Below are 19,709 nucleotides of genomic sequence, written 5' to 3' on the forward strand. Positions count from 1 at the left end.
GTATACAACTTTTACATCTCCTGATCTCCAGCAACAACCAAATTAATCGTCCATTATATAGACAATGCTATACTAATTTTACGTTTTCATGGTTTAAGACGCGATTCAAATATTTTTATTTTTATTTAGAACTGTCGCTATACCTGTTATTCTACTATTATACTGTTCATCTAATATATCGGTTAAACTCATAACTTTTTTAATGCTTTTTTTATTGAAAACATAACTAGATGTTTTCGCGGGGGGGGGGGGGGGAAACATAACTAGATGTTTCATAAAAATAATTATAAAAAGGATTAAAAGATTTTCCTAGTTTGTCTTAAATCTCCAACTATAGTAGAAGCATTAGTCCACTATTAATAAATTTGTAAACATGCTATTTAATTTGTCGTGTCCGAAAATGAAATAATGTAAAAAAAGGAAAATGTGACGCAGCAACTTGCTAAATATCTCAGAAACCCCCAAAAGGTTACATCTTTTTCATTCATTGGATCAGAAGCTAATAGATTTCTGATATTTTATTTTCGCTTCAATAGTACATTATATATGTGAATCTCTTCACTAAAGTATATTAATAAGCATTGAAAAAATACACTAAGTTGGTCGACCATAAAGCATTTTGAGTGGAGCACACGATGTCTCCGGTTTTACCCTTTTTCATTTTGTTTTTCTCCGATATTAGCTATAACTTACCAAAAATAACGACTTTCACAAAGCAAAAAGATATAGACATTAAGTTTTCTTAGCGAACACTTGAAAATCAGCAACTCATGTTGCAAAGAAATCTAATCACATCCGAAACCGAACCAAAATTAAACTTCATCGTACCAATCGGTTCGATTGTCTGAAGTCAGTAGCTCAATTTTACTAGTGGTCACTTGTTTTGGTCTTCGGTCTAAACTCTGAAGAGATTATAGGTCTGGTCCAAACCAAAACTGTTGGCACTTTCACTCCACGCCAACCACAAGATCAGCCGGCTTCTCCACTCGAACCTCCACATCTGTCCGATCAGTGTCAGTGTTGTATTCCTTGAAGCAAGCGATCGTTCCTAGCTCCTCAACTTCCTCGATCACATTGTCAAGCCTCGCCACCATTTCCACAAGAAGCGACGCAAACGCAGCAAACGGTAACGCCTCCGAGAATTCAAGACTCGTCATCACCACAATCTTGCTCAGCTGTTGCCTTAATATACGTCGCTCTCCGGACGTTACCGCCGTTGATCTCCGTTCTAACGTGTCAGCCTTCAATCTAGAAAACGAAACGCCACCGTTTGGGCCTAAACGCGATGTTCTTTCGCCGCGAGGCGTTCCAGGACGCGAAACAACAGCATTTTGCGCAAGACGTGATCCGGCGTCGTTTGTGTCTTTGTTGATGTGTTGTGAAACGTAAGGGTTATGTCTACCGCTATTGCCGTTTTGGGAAATATTGTTGCCGTTTTCGTTAGAGCCGAGGAAGAGTTTAGGTTGTGATTTGAGGGCGGAGTTGAGATCTTGTAATGCCACCTGAAGGCTCTCGGAGAGAATCTCCGGTGAACAGAGACGTCGATTTTGAATGCTTGCGGCGAGTTCCGACAAGACTTTGCAGAGTTCTCCGGCGAGTCTAACGCAAGGATCCTTGAAAAGTACACGGATAGACCTAGGAGTCTGCAAAATTTAACATAAACACAATTATATCTTAGAGTTAAGTTAAATAAACTTTACTAATTTATTAACAAATGAATATTATAAAGTTCAAAAATATATATATTGGATGAAATTTAGGACGTGGTTTATTGATCATACATATAAATATAATGTATTAATATCTGTAGATGAATTCATAAATATATCAATATTTAACACGTTAAATAATTTTTTTATCCCTCTACGATGATAAATCGCATCTCTCATACGACGTAAATTGAAGTCCACTTTTGAAATTTAATAGAAAAATAATTTTATAAATAATCCACGCATTCTACAATATTTAAATAAGTGGAGTTAATAGCATCAAAACGTGTTTCAATCCATTTTACTTACAATATTATCATTAACATTTCATAATTTTTGTTATCTTTTGCTATGAATTTTGCAATACTCTATAATCAATATAAATACCCATAAAATAATATAAAAAAAAACCAAAAACTTGAATATACCTGAATTTCAGTTTTTAAGCAACCATGAAGAGCGACAACAGAGTAACCAAACTGACGAAGAACAGCTCCAACTTTAACATAATGTTGCCATGGGAATCTATGACAATGTCTTGTGTGTCTTGGCTCCCAACTTGAATACATTGCCTACATATACATGTTCTCATGTGCTTATTTTAATATATATTCTTGGATATGAAATTGTTCTGTTCGAGTTCTCAAGTAAATGTTCAATTTAAATTAACTTACGAGTGCTTCATCGGTGGATTTTGAATCCAAGACAGTCTTATATCCATTATAGATCATGTCTTCTGAATCTGATGTTTCTTTGTCTTTCTCCTCCTCAAAGTACTCATTCACACATGCTAAGATAAATAACATATAATCAAGTTGTAATTAATTGGAAAATATAATCTATTGATTAATCTATCATATATTATATGATCTTAAGTAGGTACCTTCGATGGAAAGAGAGAGGCCTTGAAGCTTAGCAACGGTACTCTTATGGAGATCCTCACCGGACCAAATAGGAAATACCAAAAGGCTCATCAAGAGGCAAATACCAACACCAATGGCTATAGTATAGAATCTCTCATGTGCAATCTTAATCACAGTATCAACTCTATAACTTGACACTGTTATTAGATTGAACGTCAAGAGGAATATTAGCATGCCGTAATCGTAGTTCTTTTTTATGTATGGGATAAACCTCAGATATGTAATCACCGCTCCTGTAACACACATGCACACATACGGTTTATATATATGGTCACATCATCTTTTATTATTCGAGAGATAACAATTCAAATTTTCAAGCTTTTCGTCTACTTAAACTAAAATATTTTGCATCATAAAACTCCATAACTATATCCAAATTCTGTTTAAATCCATTACGTTGTAGATTTTAACAGTTTCTGATAAATAAAACTGATGATCTGACTTGATCCATTTTAGTTATTGAGAGAAAAAAAAAAAACTCTAGCTATCCAAACTTTCGACATCGATCAAACTTATGATTCACCTTCTAGGTACACGATCTTAACTTCAGCAGCCTAATATATACTCCGCAAAATATACATAAACAAATAATTACATACCAATAATGAAAACTGCAGCGCCGATGAAAATTGCTCGGAAGATTTTGCCAGAATCATTAACAACAAATTCAATGAAAAATGCTAAGGATCCCGCAATTAGTGTCCCTAATCCTCTATTAAGCCCCTTGCATAACGTTGCACCTGAATTAGATTAAACCATTTACATCATTTAAAAACATGTGTATATGAGCTTACACAATATAGTAATATACTGATCATTATAGCTATTCTTACGAGCAAATTATCTTTGTCTACCGCATTAAAAAAAAAATATTAATAAAGAAAAATTCTAAAATTACCGGCAGAAAACTCAAGAACGACCACAACTGTCAAGACTGCCCACATTGCACTATTTCCAACGCCTTTGAAGAGAGGTTCCAGGAGATACAATAAGGACACAAGTGTTAAAGAAACGCCTACTTTTAAAGCATGTTTCACTCTTCTTGGATCCTCTTTTCCAACTTTCCATATATTGTTTAGAATCTTTTTCATCTTCTTCGGAAGTTCTTGAATCTTTGGACTCGCCTTTTTAGAACTCTCTTCCTCTTCCACTTCCATGCTCCTCTCATGGACCTTGTTCGACATTTCTTTTCTTGTTCTGTTTCTTTTTCTTTTTCCTTGAATGAGAAATGTTGGATATGCAAGAGTTTTGTTAAAAGTGTACTCTCTATATATAATCGTCCGCATATACATATGTAAATATATTTTTCTATGTATGCATAATTATTTTGTTTTTGTGGGGATATTTTGGTGGGTACGAGTGAGATGATTGTCTGATTATTAAGGTATTATACTATTTTGTTAGATATTTTTTCTTTAAAAAATCACATTTGATAAATTTTGATAGTAACATCTTATATTTTTACCTTTTACAATTTTTAATTTTGTGAACTACGTAATTAACACAACTACCTAAGAAAACGAATGGAGTTTTAAAATGTTTTCTTGCTAAAGTTTATAATTAAATTAAGTGATGAGTTAGATCGATGGGTTTCACATGACATGCAATAATTTGATTAGTGATTAGAGCTTAGAGACTATTTTCATTTTCTCCCTTTCTCTTATAAAATTGGGGAAAAGTCAAAATATACTAAATCTAAATTAATGGCCGTTCACTAAATGGACGTTCCATATTGCATTTGTAATTTAAAATTAAAAGATCCGAATTATTTTAAGATTCACCATTTATACGCATGCATGTGTCACCCAATTCATTCAAAATAATTACAAGAATATTTAATGGAAAAGAAATGATGTACATCGTCCATGTCTCTGTGCGCTCGTCAAAATCAGATCTTTAGTTTGCTATTTTAACAAGTATTTTTTGCCTGGAAGAAAATAATCAAACTTTCTTTAAATTGTTTGTTTTTTTAATGAACTTTCTTTGCATTGTGATAACGTTAAAGTCATAAAAATAAAATAAAAATGAAAAGCGATTTCACGTATCAGACAAATGAGTTGCGTTTTCAATTTTCGTTGTCGTTCGTAACCTAACGCATTGAAAAGCTTAATCAATATTATACACAAGTGAAAATAAATTTGATTACGTGGGTGAGAATTTGTTATCAACACAACTAAGACTTGTAATTTGTCGTGTTAGCTTTTGTCTTGTTAGGTTGAAATATATATACTAGCATTTTTCGACAACCTGGTGACAGCAGAAGACCGAAAAGGAAAGAAAATATTATCGAAATATATAGTTAAATTGATCTACCTATGACTCATCGACGTAATAATCATACAATTACTGGTAAATAGGTGATCATCCAATAATTAATATATATTTAATGACGGCGATAAGGACAGACCCAATATATGATTAAGATCAGTAATGATATGGTTTCCTCGTAAATACATTAATTTCTTCGCAAAGTCCTCGGCTTAAAACTTCTTATTAACTATTAAATTTCAGTCACATAGATAAATGACTAACACAATATGCAGGGGCGGACCTTGCTATAAGTGACATAAACGACTGATTAAGGCCTTATCTAAAGTTTTATATCGGATTTTGTAATTAATGGTGGCCGAAGTAAAAACAAAGATGATCAGGTCTTGAGAAATGTAGTTATAGAGAAAGATTCGAGTCGGTGAATAAGGCCTTAATCAGAGAGGAGAACTATAAATAACAAAAAGAAGGAGGGCAAATTTAGTTTTCTTAGGCCTTTGAAACTGTTTTCGCCGGCCTGAAAATATTACAAGAATATATGAAAGCTTTTCCAATGGAGTACGACAAATTATAGTTTTGTAGATATTAAGGGATTTTGTTGTATATTTTGCATCTATTTTTTTTTTGTTAAGGTATATTTTGTGCATCTAAGAAAGTCCAAAATAAATCTATCAACAAAAGTGGACCTTGTTTGTTTCATAGCGATACCAACATTAACACGTTTTGCGTATAATATATACTTTTATACTTTTCAATGTATAAGTTTTCCAAAATTGTTTTCTTTCACCGGCGGAATTTCGGGACAGATTTGTAACATTAAAGTAATATCTTCAAGCGTCAAGCAAAGTCTTAAATTTGAATTATAGAACAGAAGCATTTGTATGTACCAAAAGGTTAGTTGAGAGACATTTGATAGTTGTTGCTCCGGTGTGGCGAATCGGTGTAGACGATTACTTATAGTTTTCATCAAATTATTGGTCTTAAATGCTGAGTTCCTTAATCAATGCTTTCAGCTTCAAGTATTTCTCCATCGCATTATTACTATATTTTTAAAATATATCTTGTTTGCAAATTCTCATATTTGGAGAGGGTGAGAAGTTATTTTGGATATTTCGATGAATCCTTTGGTATATAGAAAAGAAAATATTAACCATCATTCCTTGGAATAGAATTCATAATGAGAATATTAAAAAAACATGATTTTAGCTAAAATGGAGGTCATGTATCCACAGAGAGAACTTGTACTACTACAGAGCTCCAACAATTGCACATTTGTATGTGTTTTCAGACAATCCCAAAGAGAGTCGCTGTCTATTTTTCATAAACAAAATTCACAGTTAAATAACATTTTTTCAAAGTTTTCATTGTGTCAACAACCAGAATCTAATCGATTTATATCGAGATTAAATGGCTAATGAAACACAGGTTCTAACCTTTCTCTGGTTCAATCACACACTATTCAGCAAATCTTTCTCCTTGGTGTTGTTCATTGCTCAATGCATTAATGGCTGAAGTTTCCCATCAGAAGATATCACTAAACCTCTCACTTTTGCAGCTTTTGTTTTGCATCTTCTTGGCAAAGTCTTACAATTATGATCTTCCAAGAACTCGTCTGCAACATCTCCGTCTTCATCAATCCTTAGCTGCGTTGAGTACCAACGTAGTCCCTGATCCAAAACAAGAGCTTCGATATTATAATTCTCGGTTAAAGCAACTTGAGTCAATGATTATGCTGAGATGTTAGCTTATTGCCATCAAAAAGAACTCAATGAAAAATTACATAGCACCGCATTAGGACAATTGAATAATCTTGGGATCAATCAACTCCACTAGCTTTTTATAGATTCTATTTATTGTCCTTCCCCACCAATATTTACCAATTAAGTTTCTTTAAGCTCTATCTTAGCCTCAGGAGTGATGATGAATACCTAACCATCAGGACATGAGATTATGCTATTGCTAGATTATAACTTCCCTAGTAGAGTGATACTGAATCAACTTGCTTGCTTCTACAGACTTTGGTTTACCGTAACTAATCAAGCAAACATATACCGTGGCTTGGCATAATCTTTCAAGGACGATAGTTTCACATACAGAGATGATACAGATTCACTAGTTTCACATACAGAGATGAATATACAGAGTTAAAAGAGACAATGAACCAACTATCATAAACACACCTAATTCAATATTTAGGCGAAAACTACACAGAAACGACAGTCGCGTGCCCATCAACAGAATAATATAAAGTAGAGTTTTCGAAACAGAAACATACTGAAAGCCAATTTCGAGCCATGCCAAAGAAACAAACAAAGCAGAGACATGTGTAGAACAGGGTTCATTGTTCTATCAACGTTAAGCAAAGAATACGAGTGTGTTATCTCTTCACAAACTCACAAAACAATTTTAGCCTCCGACTAAGTGTGATCGGAAACAAACACATTGAACCAACAAATCATGCTACCGAAGGAAGCACTAAACTAAAGTATGATATAACACATTAAACTTCTCCATAAAGCTTAAGCCAATATCTCAGAATCAGAATCAAATATTCTCATGCTCTCTTTTAAGGGATTAAACCAACAATCATCAAATACGAAAGACTAACCTGAACTCCACCGTCAGAAGCTGCACAAGGCTGAAGAATAGGACCAGGATTTGACCGTTCAACGGCGACTTGAACCGGTACGCCAAAACCTCTCCTTGGAAGTCCGGTTTCACGGAATCGCGGCTGATTATCCTCCCGTCGTTTATCTCCGTCGCCGGAGACTGTTCCTGTGTTATCTCCGTTACCATCTCCATCTCTCGCAACTCCGTGCCCACCATCGTTGTGCCCGAACCCAAAAATCCCCGTTAACTTCTTTATGAAACCCATCACGCCAAACCCAGAAAATCAAATTCGATGCAAAGCTCTTAACTTTTTTTTCCTCCCCACAATCGATGCTTTCCCAGATGTTGAGGGATACAATCGAGATTAGGGTTTCGAATATCCCTTCCTTGCCTTTCTTTTTTTTTTCCGATCGATTTTTCTACTTTCCGCGATCGCGTCTCAATCCAAAAACATCCATACCTGTTAATTATCAAAACCCATTAATCTCTGTCCTCTCCCTCGTGAACACTAAAGAAAAATGGAGAATTTTTTTTTATCAAAGATGGATCGAGCAGGATCTTCTTCTAGCTTCAACGCCTTTCTGAGTCTAAAGCCATCTTCATTAACGGCGCGGTATATAAATAAAATAAAAATATCCACATCAATTTTTTGTTTTCTTCCAAAAGCAAAATAAAAATAAAAAATGACTTTTTAAAATTCAGACTCATTACTTCATCAGTGTTGTATTGTATTCGCACGCGAGGTCACTTTGGTAAATATTTCTAGGTGGAGCTCGGAGATTCTTGTTTGAATAGAGGTGAGATCGATATGAAGTCTTCGAGGTGGTATTACGAGGTTAAGTAAGTATGAAGTCTTGAGTATTTTTGTCTTTATTTCGGATTACCGATCCCGTAATAAATGAAGTTACAGGGCTATTTATAGTGCTTAAATTAGGTTACATCTCGGTCAGAGTAGCTTGGCGGCCGGGCAGATAGACCTGACCGACCGTCTATCGGAGCGTCGTGCTGGCGAGCTGTTTCATCCTTGTCGACGTGGCGAGCTGTCCCATCCATATCGACGTGGCGAGCTGCTCCTTAGATTTTGTTGGGTTATCTACTCGAACGACCTCGTTTTGCTCTTCGCGAATGGGCTTGTTGACCTTTGACCTTAATGGGCTTTTTGTGGATTTACGAAAAAGGGGGCTGTGCTCAGCCCACCTACAACAATTGTCCCCCCCAGTCCGTTGATGGAGATGTTACTTCGATATTCAACGCATCGAGCTGGAGAACTTTCATTTCCTTGGACCTCGATGTCGATGTTAGGTCTTCAAAATCGAGATGGTATTTGGAGTTGTAAAGAGCAACGGTTGTCTTGATTAGCGAAAGGTCGCAAAAGGAAACGGTTATCTTGGGTCACGGAGAGTTGCGAGTGGAAGCGCGTGGAATCCGTCATTAAATTAAGTAATGGGAAGCGTCCGGATCATGATTACTTTTCTCGGTAACCGCCTTTTTCTTTCCTTATATATGATGATCTCCTCCTCTTCTTCTCATTTTCTTCTCCGCTTACAAAAGGTAATCTTGCTCTCCCTTCTCTCTAGAATTCCTTTCTCTCTCTAGAATTCGTCCGTTCGCTGTTTTATTTCCATCATTATCCGACATCGAAATAATGTCTTCGGGGGGTCAGCGCATCGAGTCTAGTTTAGAGTCTGGCTCTAGATCTGAACAGGAAAACTCTGGGAGCCCTAGCTCCTCTCCCAAGGTGTCTTCGAGGTCCGACACCCAATCGGATCGAGGAGAATCTCCGCTGGTTGAATTAGCGGATCGGGCTCGTTCTAATGGAACATCTCCGCGAGGTGACGCTACGACGGAACTTCAAATAGTTCCTTTCGAGGTGGACCGACGTGATGGGGAGGCTTCTGAGCACGTCGAAGATGAGGTCGACGAAGGGGGTGAGGAAGAAGATGAGCAAGGTGAGGAAAAAGATCAAAGTGAGGAAGTCAGACCTCGACGTAAAGGTTCCAAGCGCAAGGGGGCCATCGGGAATCGACTAGCCCACATTCCATCACAGATGACGGCTCAACGCCTCGAAGAATTTCAGCTGCGGTACGGTTTTCGCGGTGAGTTGATGGCACCGGGACCTGAAGATCGACCATGGCATGCACCGGTGGGTTGGGTCACGCTCTACGAAGCGTGGTTCAGCCTTTGTCATCTCTGGATGCCTCTGCCGAGGTTGTTGACGGATTATGTCCATCGTCGAGGCATTGCGTTCTCGCAAATCCTTCCGGCGGGAATTCGGTTCATGGTCGCGGCCCTGTTATTTGGGAGCGAGGTCGGGGTCGATGTGGACTGGCGTTTCTTCGAAGAGATGACTACGGTTCAGAAAAACAACTCGATCCCGGGCACATATACGATAAAGGCTAGGAAAGACTGTTCCTTGGTTTATCCCGTCAACAGGACGCCAAGCTGGGAGGCGTCTTTCTTTTTTGCTAAAGTGGACGAGGCGTTGGTCGTCGATACGACCAGAAATTTTAGGAACGAGTGGAGTCATAGCATCGGTAGATCGCTAATTTGGTCGTATTTCGAGTTTTCCCTTTCTTTAGCTGATGTTTCCTTGTTTTTCTTTGGCAGACCGAAACGTCCAGCTCGAGGCTTTCCCGGAGGATTTTCAGGCGAATATCCAGAAGATTAGGGCTGTTGGGATACAACATTGGCCTGACATTCATCGCCGAAGAGTCGAGGCTGCCATTTCTCGTATTACAAACGGTAAAGTTCGACCTCGTCGATATTCCAAGTCGAGCTTTTATGTCGTCTAACGCTTCTTTCAATTCCAGCTAGTTGGAGAAGAGAAAATTCTCTAAGGGAAATAGCGATTGCGATGGCTCCAGTTCAAGTCAACGCGCCTAGTCTTGCTGCGAGGCTCAGGGCCAGTCGCAGTAGCGGGGGAAATAAAAGTCGAGAATCTCCCGCTCAACCGGGTCGTTCGACCCAAGTGATGGCACCTCGAGTTAGTGAGGTCGAGGCTCGTCGAGATAGCGGTCCCGCTGAAGGTCGCGCCCAATCGGCAGAGCCTGAGGTGGGGGCTCAAGAGGAAGGTCAGCTCGTCGCCGAGGGGCCTGACGAAGCTGCGAGGCGCGCCAGAAAGGAGGCGAAGAAGCAGAGGAGAAGAGAGAAGAAGAAGAAGGATGAGGTCGAGACCGCCCAGCTCGCCGAGGAGGTGAACCAACCCGAGGTCGCTGAGTCAGATCGAGGAAGAGACCCTCTGGCGAGGTGGTTGTAGACGGCGATCACGAGGAACCGGGAAAGAGGTCGAAGGTTGGCCCCACCGGCGACGGTAAAGCTCCGGAGGTCGATTGGAGCTTCAAATTCGATTATCCTGAATCCGGGGTGCCTCTTGTCAATAATGCTGACAAATGCGCCGAGCTCTTCGGACTGATAAAGGGGTCTACCTCCGAGGTTCCCGCTGCTGATGACGCGGTCTTTAAAGACATGGTGGGCTACGCCTTCAAGGTATGTTGTGAATTTTGTTTCATATTTCTGACTTAAGTTTTACCTCTGCTTCGATCTCGATCTAACTTACGTTTTATCAGTTCATCGCGAGCTGTAACCGCGCGCGTGGTCGATATCACCGAACACTTCGAGCTGCTGCTACGAAGCTTCGTAATGCTCAGTCCGCTGTGCAGAGGGCTGTGGAAGAGCGCGACGCTGCGTCTGCTCAACGAAAGTCGGCTGAGGAGAAATGGCAGGTCGAAAAAAGATGCTCCGAGCAATTGGAAGAAGGTGTGAAGACGCTGACTGACAAGATCGAAGAGCTGAAAGTGGAAAATCAGGATCTGATCAGCAACCTGCAAACGGTCAATGAAGCGAAGCTCCAGGCTGAGAAAGTGGTTGCGACCGAAGTGGCTCGCGTCAAGCGTCATGCCGAGGAGAAGATAGAATCCGAGACTACTCGGATTTGGGTAGATGCGGAGAACAAGTTCTCGGGTCGCATAGATCGATTGAGGACCTTTATCGCTGAACAGGAGGCCATCGTGAAGGTGAAGTTAGAACTTGTTCAGGCTCGAGGTACTCACGAATGCCTCGATCTCTTGAAGGACAAAGAGATGACCGAAGTCGAGTTGCGGGCTGATCTCGAGGCGACCATGCGCGACTGCGAGCTGAAACTCGAAGGACTTCGGTTATCTGATCTTCAGGAAGGCGACATGCCCCCGCAATACCCCGAGACTCTGGACGGTGGTTCAACTCATGACGAGGCTGAGGATCAGGAGCATCACGAGGATGAAGAGGACTGAGAGGGTGGCAATCAGCCTGACGAGTAGATCTCACATATCTTTCCCTTATGTGTTATCACCTTTTTTCTTTTTACTTATTATTATTTTGTTATGTTGCCTCGTTTGTAAAGACTCGACTTAATCTCATCAATGAATACTCTTTTCCAAAGTATCAGCTCGCAATAAAAAGATAATAAACCCGAGGTAGATTTAAATAAAGCAAAATGATTAATACGAGGTAAAGACTTGTTTCGAAAATTAGACCGAGGTGAATAGGAAATCTTTTTAACAAGATAATTAATGCGAGATAAAATTAAGGGAACAACGAATGCGAGGTGCGAGGTACGACGGCTTAAAAGACAATATGTGCGAGGTATGACTCGGCTTAAAAGACAATAGGTGCGAGGTATGACTCGGCTTAAAAGACAATAGGTGCGAGGTATGACTCGGCTTACCCTGTTTTATTTCACTAATCGTGCCCGAATAGTGAGAATGATCTCGACGTAGTTATTCGGGTGATTTAGGAAAGGATGCGGGATTGGTCCCGGCTTATTCTCTTATAATCGTAAGGTTTTTGTTCCTTAGGATTTATTAAGAGTTTGCATTGTAGGGAAATGCGTATTAGAAGATCGAACATCTAGCTAGGATGTCGATGTAAAAGATGGCAAAGTTAAAGATGTCGAAGTAAAATTTTATTAATAGCTGTACCTCGTGAGAGGTTGCCTACGTACCCAACAAACTGGGATCAAGCCGATCGTAGTTCACATTCGAGATATAGCTCGACCGAGTATAGCTTGGTGAGCGTCCTTTTTTTTTTTTTTTTTTTTTTTTTTTTTTTTAAATAGAAGTACCGTTTGAGGTTCATCGAGTTCCAAGATCGAGGAAGCATTTCGCCGTCCATCGTCATCAGCTCGTAAACGCCAGGTTTCACGACGTTGGTGATTTGGTAAGGGCCTTCCCACTTTGCGCCTAGTTTTCCGGCATGGTATTCTTCGGTGTTTTCGAACACCTTTCGAAGGACGAGGTCGCCGGGTTCGAAGTGCCTTCCTTTCACGCGTTTGTTGTAGTATCGTGAGATTTGCTGCTGATAATTTTGCATACGTAACAGGGCGTGATCCCGCTCCTCTTCGATCATATCGAGGCTATCCTTCATCATTCTTCCGTTCTTTTTTGTGTCTTGTGTCAACATCGCTCTGCGAATGGTTGGTAGACCGACCTCGGCAGGAGCCAAAGCTTCCATGCCATGTGACAATGAGAAAGGAGTTTTGTTCGTCGATCTCCGCGGTGTAGTTCGATGTGACCATAAAACTCTGTCTAACTCATCTGCCCACAAGCCTTTCTTATCCTCGAGTCGCTTTTTGATGCCATCGAGGATAGTCTTGTTGGTCGCCTCGGCTTGTCCGTTCCCTTGCGGGTATCGCGGTGTAGATTTGCTAAGTCGTATCTTCCACTTGGCACAGAAGTCTTCGAATACATCGGAGATGAACTGGGGACCATTATCGGTGACGATCTCGTAGGGCAGTCCGTGACGGCATATGATGTTTTTCCAGACGAAGTTCTTCACGTCGGTTGCTTTGATTTTGGCATAGGACTCGGCCTCGACCCATTTCGTAAAATAATCAGTGACGATAAGCATGAATCGTTTTTGTCGGGATCGAGGTAGTGGACCCACGATGTCCATTGCCCATCTCATGAAGGGATAAGGTGGTGAAGATGCAGCCAGAAGTTCGGCTGGTGCGTGGATCATTGGTGCATGTCGTTGGCATTGCTCGCAGCGAGCTACGAACCGATCGCAATCGGTAAGCATTGTCGGCCAAAAATGACCGTGGTTTTTGATTTTTAGGGCGAGAGCTCGACCGTTGGAGTGATTTCCACATGCTCCTTCGTGTGTTTCTCGCATGACATCGAGCGTCTCTTCACCGTGAAGACAATTGAGTAGAGCGCCTGTCGAGCTCCAACGATAAAGATCGCCGTGTGACTGAGTGTATTTAGCGCTACGAACTTTTAAACGCCTTGCTGCCCATCGATCGTCTGGGACTTGGCCGTCCGTAATGTAGAGCAGGATTTCAATCCTCCAGTCCTCGGTTGTTGGTTCTTGCTCGGCGGGCTCATCTATGACCTCGGGGGGAGATAATTCGATGGCGTCTAATCTGTTGGCTTTGAGCTCTCGAACCGCGCATACTCCTCCAGGTAAGACGATGCTGGGGGAATCGATGCTCTCGACCGGGATTACGCGCTGTTGATGTGGTTCGGACGTCGATGCGAGGGCGGCTAGTGCATCTGCCGAAGTGTTATCGCTGCGCGGAATTCTAGTGAGTGAGAAAAATTCGAAGCGATTGGCGAGGCTCTTAACGGCTTTAAGATACAGGTCCATCCGGTCGTTTCTGGTGTCGTAGTCGCCGCTGTATTGGCTGGCAACGAGCTGGGAGTCGCAGAAAGCTTCGATCTTTTTGACCCCGATTCCTTGCGCTAGACGTAGTCCTGCGAGTAAGCCTCGTACTCTGCTTCATTATTGGAGGCTGGAAATTCGAGCCGGAATGATTGCTCCAATATCTCTTTCGTCGGAGATTCTAGGCGGATGCCTATACCTGCGCCTCGAGTTGAGGAAGATCCGTCGACGTACAAGGACCACCTCTCATCAGGTAGGTCGGTCTAGATTAGCTCTGGAGGAAGCTCGACCAAAAAATCCGCGAGAACCTGCGATTTGGCGCTTGTTTTATTGCGATACTCGATATCGTACTCCGTTAGCTCGACAGCCCACTTTGCCATGCGACCTGATTGACTCGGGCTGTGCAGTATCGTTCGAAGCGGTTGATTGGTCAAGACAACGACTGAATGGGATTGAAAGTAGGGTCGTAGCTTTCTGGCGGATATGATGACCGCGAGTGCGAGCTTCTCCAAAGTTGGATACCGTTTTTCTGCGTCGTCGAGAGTCCTACTAACGTAGAAGATCGGTTTCTGCTCGCCTCGATCTTCTTTGACCAAGACGCCGCTAACCGCCGAGCTCGACACCGCGATGTAGAGGTAGAGGGTTTCGCCTGTTTCCGGTTTTGCCAAAATTGGAGGGCTGGCGAGGTATTCCTTGAGTTGTTGAAAAGCTTCTTCGCATTTGCTGTCCCATTCAAAACGCTTGTTGCCTCGGAGGAGCTGGTAGAAAGGCAAACATTTATCCGTCGATCGAGAGATGAAACGGTTAAGCGCCGCGATCCGGCCGGTGAGACGTTGGACTTCGCGAGTGTTGCGAGGCGATGGAAGACTGATCAGGGCATCGATCTGCTTCGGATTTGCCTCGATTCCTCGTTTAGTGACGATGTAGCCGAGGAATTCTCCAGAAGTTACCCCGAAGGTACACTGAGTCGAATTGAGCTTCATTTGGTATTGATTTAGAACGGTGAAGCAAGCTTGCAGATGGGCGATGTGATCACCGGCGGTGAGTGACTTCACAAGCATATCATCGATGTAGACCTCCATTGTTCGTCCTAACTGCTCGGCGAACATGTGGTTGACTAGTCGTTGGTATGTCGAGCCCGCGTTCTTCAGGCCGAACGGCATTACCTTATAGCAATAGGTACCTCGATCGGTGATGAAGGACGTCTTCTCGCGATCTTCGGGATGCATCGTGATTTGGTTGTAACCGGAGAAGGCGTCCATAAACGACAGGAGCTCGTTTCCGGCGGTTGTCTCGACGATTCGGTCGATGTGTGGCAAGGGGAAACTATCCTTGGGGCATGCCTTGTTGAGATCGGTGAAATCCACGCAAATTCGCCACTTCCCATTTTTCTTTTTGACGACGACCGGGTTGGCTAACCACTCGGGGTATTTAACCTCGACAATCGAGCCAGCCTTTGATAGACGTTCGACCTCGTCATTGACGGCTTGCGCCTTTTCTGGACCTAACTTCCTCCGCTTCTGCTTGATCGGTTTAAAGGTTGGGTCGATGTTAAGCTCATGACTGGTGATTGAGGGATCGATCCCTGGCATATCGCTTACTGACCAGGCGAACGTCGACGCGTTTCGGCGAAGAAGTCGTACGAGCTCAACCTTGATCTCCTCCTTTAAATCGGCTCCGATTCCTACACATCGTTCGGGGTCGCTTTCATCGATGTTTACTTGGACGACGAGCTCCTGCTTCGGTCTTTCTTGAGTTGGCAAATCGACTTGAGTTACGGATAAAATCGTGAGACACGCCTTGGCTGGAATCGTGGATTTGAATCGGAGCTTGTGCTCTGCAGCGAATCAGAGTCTCGATATCTCCTGAGAGCCTCGAATAGTTTTTACCCCGAACGCGGTTGGGAACTTGAGGCATTGATGATAAGTCGACGGCACCGCTTTCATGGATTGCAACCAGGGCGTTCCTAGAATTACGTTGTAGATGGCAGGTTTATCGATGACAACAAATTTGACGAGGCGGGTCGTTTTTGCCGCGTAAACTGGGAGTCTGATCGTCCCGATTGAGTTGACCGTATCTCCATCGAATCCTGTGAGTGGCTTAACCGAAGACTTGAGATGATGGTTCGCCAGTTCCATTTTGTCAAGTGTTTCTTTGAAAATCAGGTCGACCGAGCTCCCTGTATCAACCAGTATCCGAGACACTTCGCAATCGGCGACCCGCAGCTCGACCACAAGCGGATCGTTGTGCGGCATGTCAACTCCTTCGGTGTCGGCCTCGGTGAAGGTGACTGCACCGCAATCGGCGGTCTTAGGACTTTTAACTTGCCATTTTTGTGCGAGCATGACCTGGCGGCCGTACTTTTTAATCGACCTGACGGAATCGTTGCACGTCGATAGGCCTCCCATGATAAAGAAAACCTTCTTTCGAGATGCCGGAGGAGTGTCACCTCGAGGCTGGTTTCCACGGTCTCTCTTCGCGACGTCGTCGTTGGGTTGTTCGTTCATTGGGGGAGGAGGTGAAAGCTGCTCGGCGGGAGCCGTTGGTCGAGCCTCGCTGTTTCGTGTCACGGTGTTTTGGGGCTGGTTTGATAAAACGATCTCCCCCTTGCGATATTTGGCGAGCAAATAAGCTTGTAGCTCGCGACACATCGCAGTCGGGTGACCGTACTTGTTGTGATAATCTCAGAAAGGCCGTGTCTCCCCGCAATCTCCTCGCTGCCAGGTGTTCGATTAGTTTTGGTACTGGCGATTCTGTTGCTGTTGAGTGCTGATGTTGTACGTCGCTCCTTGGCGATTGTCACCTCGATAATTATTGTCGAGGTGCTGTCGAGGCTCCTGATATTCTTGTTTGGGGATCTCTTTGTGAGGCTGCTGCTTCGGCGTCGCTTTTGCTGGCGACGCGCTCTCTTTTTCTTCCTCGTCCTCGATGTATAAGGTGGCACGATGAAGTGCGTCCTCGAGAGTTCGGGGTTTGCTGAACTTGAGACTGTCTCGGAACTTCGAACCGATCCGAAGGGCATTCCAAAGGGCTGGCAGTGATGCCTCGTCAGTCACGGTGATTCGAGAGACGATCGCGTTGAACCTGCCGATGAAAGACCGAAGGGATTCTTTTTCGCCCTGTTTGATCTGGTAGAGGTCGGCGCTGGAAACTGCGCCTTGGATATACATCATGTACCTTTTGAGGAATGCCGTTGACAGTGCTTGGTAGCTGTCAATCGAGTTCACCTTCAATTTGGAGAACCAGACGAGGGCCGCGCCGCTTAGATTTTCGACGAATAGTTGGCAGAAACCTGTATCCTTCTCCTCGGGAGTGAATCGTGCTCGGCCCATTTGAATGCTGAATGCGGTCATGAATTGACTCGGATCCGAGTTGCCTGTATATGTCGGGAGGTTGAACTTTACTTGAGTTCTAATTGGAAAATCGGTGATTCGAGTCGTGAATGGTGTGCTTTGGCTTTCTTTCAACACACGATCGATCTCAGGTGCCGAGCTAGTTGCTTGATGAACAAGTGAAGTCATGGCTCGCAATTTGGCTCTCATTTCGAGCATTTCTTCATCCTGCTGCGAGTTTCTTATCTGAAGCCGACGTGTTTCGTGTTCGGGAGCTCCGATGTTCACCTCGTCGCAGTTCGAGGTCGGATGATTTTCTGTTGTTGGCGGAGCGGGGGAGTCTCCGAATAAGGCGCGTTGTACTCATTGAATTTCTTGAGATCGTCTCTCTGGGGCTTGGGTCTCTGAGGAATGTAACGTGTTGACTTGATCTTGGCAAGAAAGTTGTGCCGCGGCGAGCTCGTTCAGGCGAGTGCTTGTTTGACGATTCAGCTCTTCCATTCGAGCCATCATTGTTGCGAACAACGTTGCGACGTCGGTAGGAGCTGTTGGTGTGCTTCGATTCGCATCTTCTGCTTCTGGGTTTGAAGTTGCGTTTTCCATGGGATTCATCGTTGGTGGTTGCTTATTCGAGGTCTCCGGATTGTTAACTGGTGACACAAGAAGTCCTTCCTCGGCAATAGTTGACATGGGTAGGTTAGTTGTTTTGTTGATTTGAATTCCTGACATTATCGAGCTCCTCTTTGCGTAGAAAGAAATCTCTTAGCCCCACGGTGGGCGCCAATTATTGTATTGTATTCGCACGCGAGGTCACTTTGGTAAATATTTCTAGGTGGAGCTCGGAGATTCTTGTTTGAATAGAGGTGAGATCGATATGAAGTCTTCGAGGTGGTATTACGAGGTTAAGTAAGTATGAAGTCTTGAGTATTTTTGTCTTTATTTCGGATTACCGATCCCGTAATAAATGAAGTTACAGGGCTATTTATAGTGCTTAAATTAGGTTACATCTCGGTCAGAGTAGCTTGGCGGCCGGGCAGATAGACCTGACCGACCGTCTATCGGAGCGTCGTGCTGGCGAGCTATTTCATCCTTGTCGACGTGGCGAGCTGTCCCATCCATATCGACGTGGCGAGCTGCTCCTTAGATTTTGTTGGGTTATCTACTCGAACGACCTCGTTTTGCTCTTCGCGAATGGGCTTGTTGACCTTTGACCTTAATGGGCTTTTTGTGGATTTACGAAAAAGGGGGCTGTGCTCAGCCCACTTACAACAATCAGAACATCTAGAGTTTGCAGTTTTATTCAAAGCTGAAATTCCGGGTCAATTGATAACTATCAAAAGTCAAGAACTTTTAGTCTATTGTGGTGAATCTGCTGATCAATCAAAACAATAACAAAAAGCAATTTCCAGATAAAATGAATAACGTATTTAAAGTTTACATTATAGGTGGAAAGTTTTCTACTTTTTTACAATGTGATTTCAGTAAAATCCCAATTTACGCCTTTCTGAGTCTAAAATCTAATTTTGAGAGTGGATATGATGAGACCGTACTCTATTTTTGTGGCTGGGAGTTTCTTCATCGACGAGGTGAAGAAAGTTGCTGTTGTTTCCGAACTCTGCAAAAATTTTCATCGACGAGGTGAAGAAAGTTGATTATTAACTAGTTCAATTTGCAACTTGTCTTCGTTTCTTTTTGTTGTTTTAATATGGATTACATGTATTTCTATGTTTTTAATTTGTATCTAGAAAACAATTTATTACAGAAGTGGTGGTAGTCTCTGTAATATGGATTACATGAGTGATGATGATGGTCTTTGGATTATGGAGAAGCACATCTCAGGCTCTCCTATTCTAGAAAACATTACCACATTGGTAAGCCACTTTGATGATTACCTAAAAACATGCCTTCGATCTTAAAGTTTGATTGGATAGTATATAAACTCTATGACTCTGACTGTTCTTGACTCAAGGATGTATCAGGACAGTTGAAATCAAAGCTTTGCAAGAGAAAAACAAAAAACAGTTTGGTTATTAACAACAATCTAAAAATCCGCAGCCTCTAAAAGTTTGCTTTTTGGTCAAAGAAGTTCGTAGAAAAACCAACAATCAGACGCACAGTCTTGAATCGTCCCCATCGACACACGGCATAACCCCTGCATTCATAAACAAGAGTGCATGAGCAACCACCACTCAGCTGAAATCAGTAACACTAGAGAGATATTTCATGAATTT

The 19,709-nt window shown here is 42.5% G+C and overlaps 3 protein-coding genes across 4 annotated transcripts; 1 reads left to right on the forward strand and 2 right to left on the reverse strand.

The window, feature by feature from the left end:
* Positions 1-923: 923 nt before the first annotated feature.
* On the reverse strand, positions 924-3,816 carry LOC18016134 (aluminum-activated malate transporter 14). The gene is made up of 6 exons (XM_006398293.2): positions 3,531-3,816; positions 3,232-3,372; positions 2,593-2,865; positions 2,384-2,499; positions 2,138-2,281; positions 924-1,643 (listed from the first exon to the last, which is right to left on the reverse strand). Exons 1-6 carry the CDS (start codon positions 3,814-3,816, stop codon positions 948-950), a joined length of 1,656 nt encoding a protein of 551 aa, XP_006398356.1. The 3' UTR covers positions 924-947.
* Positions 3,817-6,069: 2,253 nt separating this feature from the next.
* Positions 6,070-8,093, reverse strand: LOC18016135. Of its 2 annotated transcripts, XR_002899506.1 has the most exons (3): positions 7,509-8,093; positions 6,334-6,567; positions 6,070-6,211 (listed from the first exon to the last, which is right to left on the reverse strand). XR_002899506.1 is itself a non-coding variant. In XM_006398294.2 (2 exons), exons 1-2 carry the CDS (start codon positions 7,773-7,775, stop codon positions 6,394-6,396), a joined length of 441 nt encoding a protein of 146 aa, XP_006398357.1. In that variant the 5' UTR covers positions 7,776-8,093; the 3' UTR covers positions 6,187-6,393. The 2 variants fall into 2 exon arrangements, 1 of the variants encoding a protein (XP_006398357.1); XM_006398294.2 differs by having other exon boundaries at positions 6,187-6,567.
* Positions 8,094-9,155: 1,062 nt separating this feature from the next.
* On the forward strand, positions 9,156-11,778 carry LOC112086440 (meiosis-specific protein ASY2-like). Its single transcript, XM_024155365.1, has 5 exons — positions 9,156-10,044; positions 10,118-10,252; positions 10,321-10,703; positions 10,757-10,996; positions 11,077-11,778. Exons 1-5 carry the CDS (start codon positions 9,156-9,158, stop codon positions 11,776-11,778), a joined length of 2,349 nt encoding a protein of 782 aa, XP_024011133.1.
* The last annotated feature ends 7,931 nt before the right edge of the window (positions 11,779-19,709 follow it).

This window comes from Eutrema salsugineum, unplaced genomic scaffold (genome assembly GCF_000478725.1).
Source record: "Eutrema salsugineum unplaced genomic scaffold, Eutsalg1_0 scaffold_20, whole genome shotgun sequence".
NCBI lineage: Eukaryota > Viridiplantae > Streptophyta > Magnoliopsida > Brassicales > Brassicaceae > Eutrema > Eutrema salsugineum.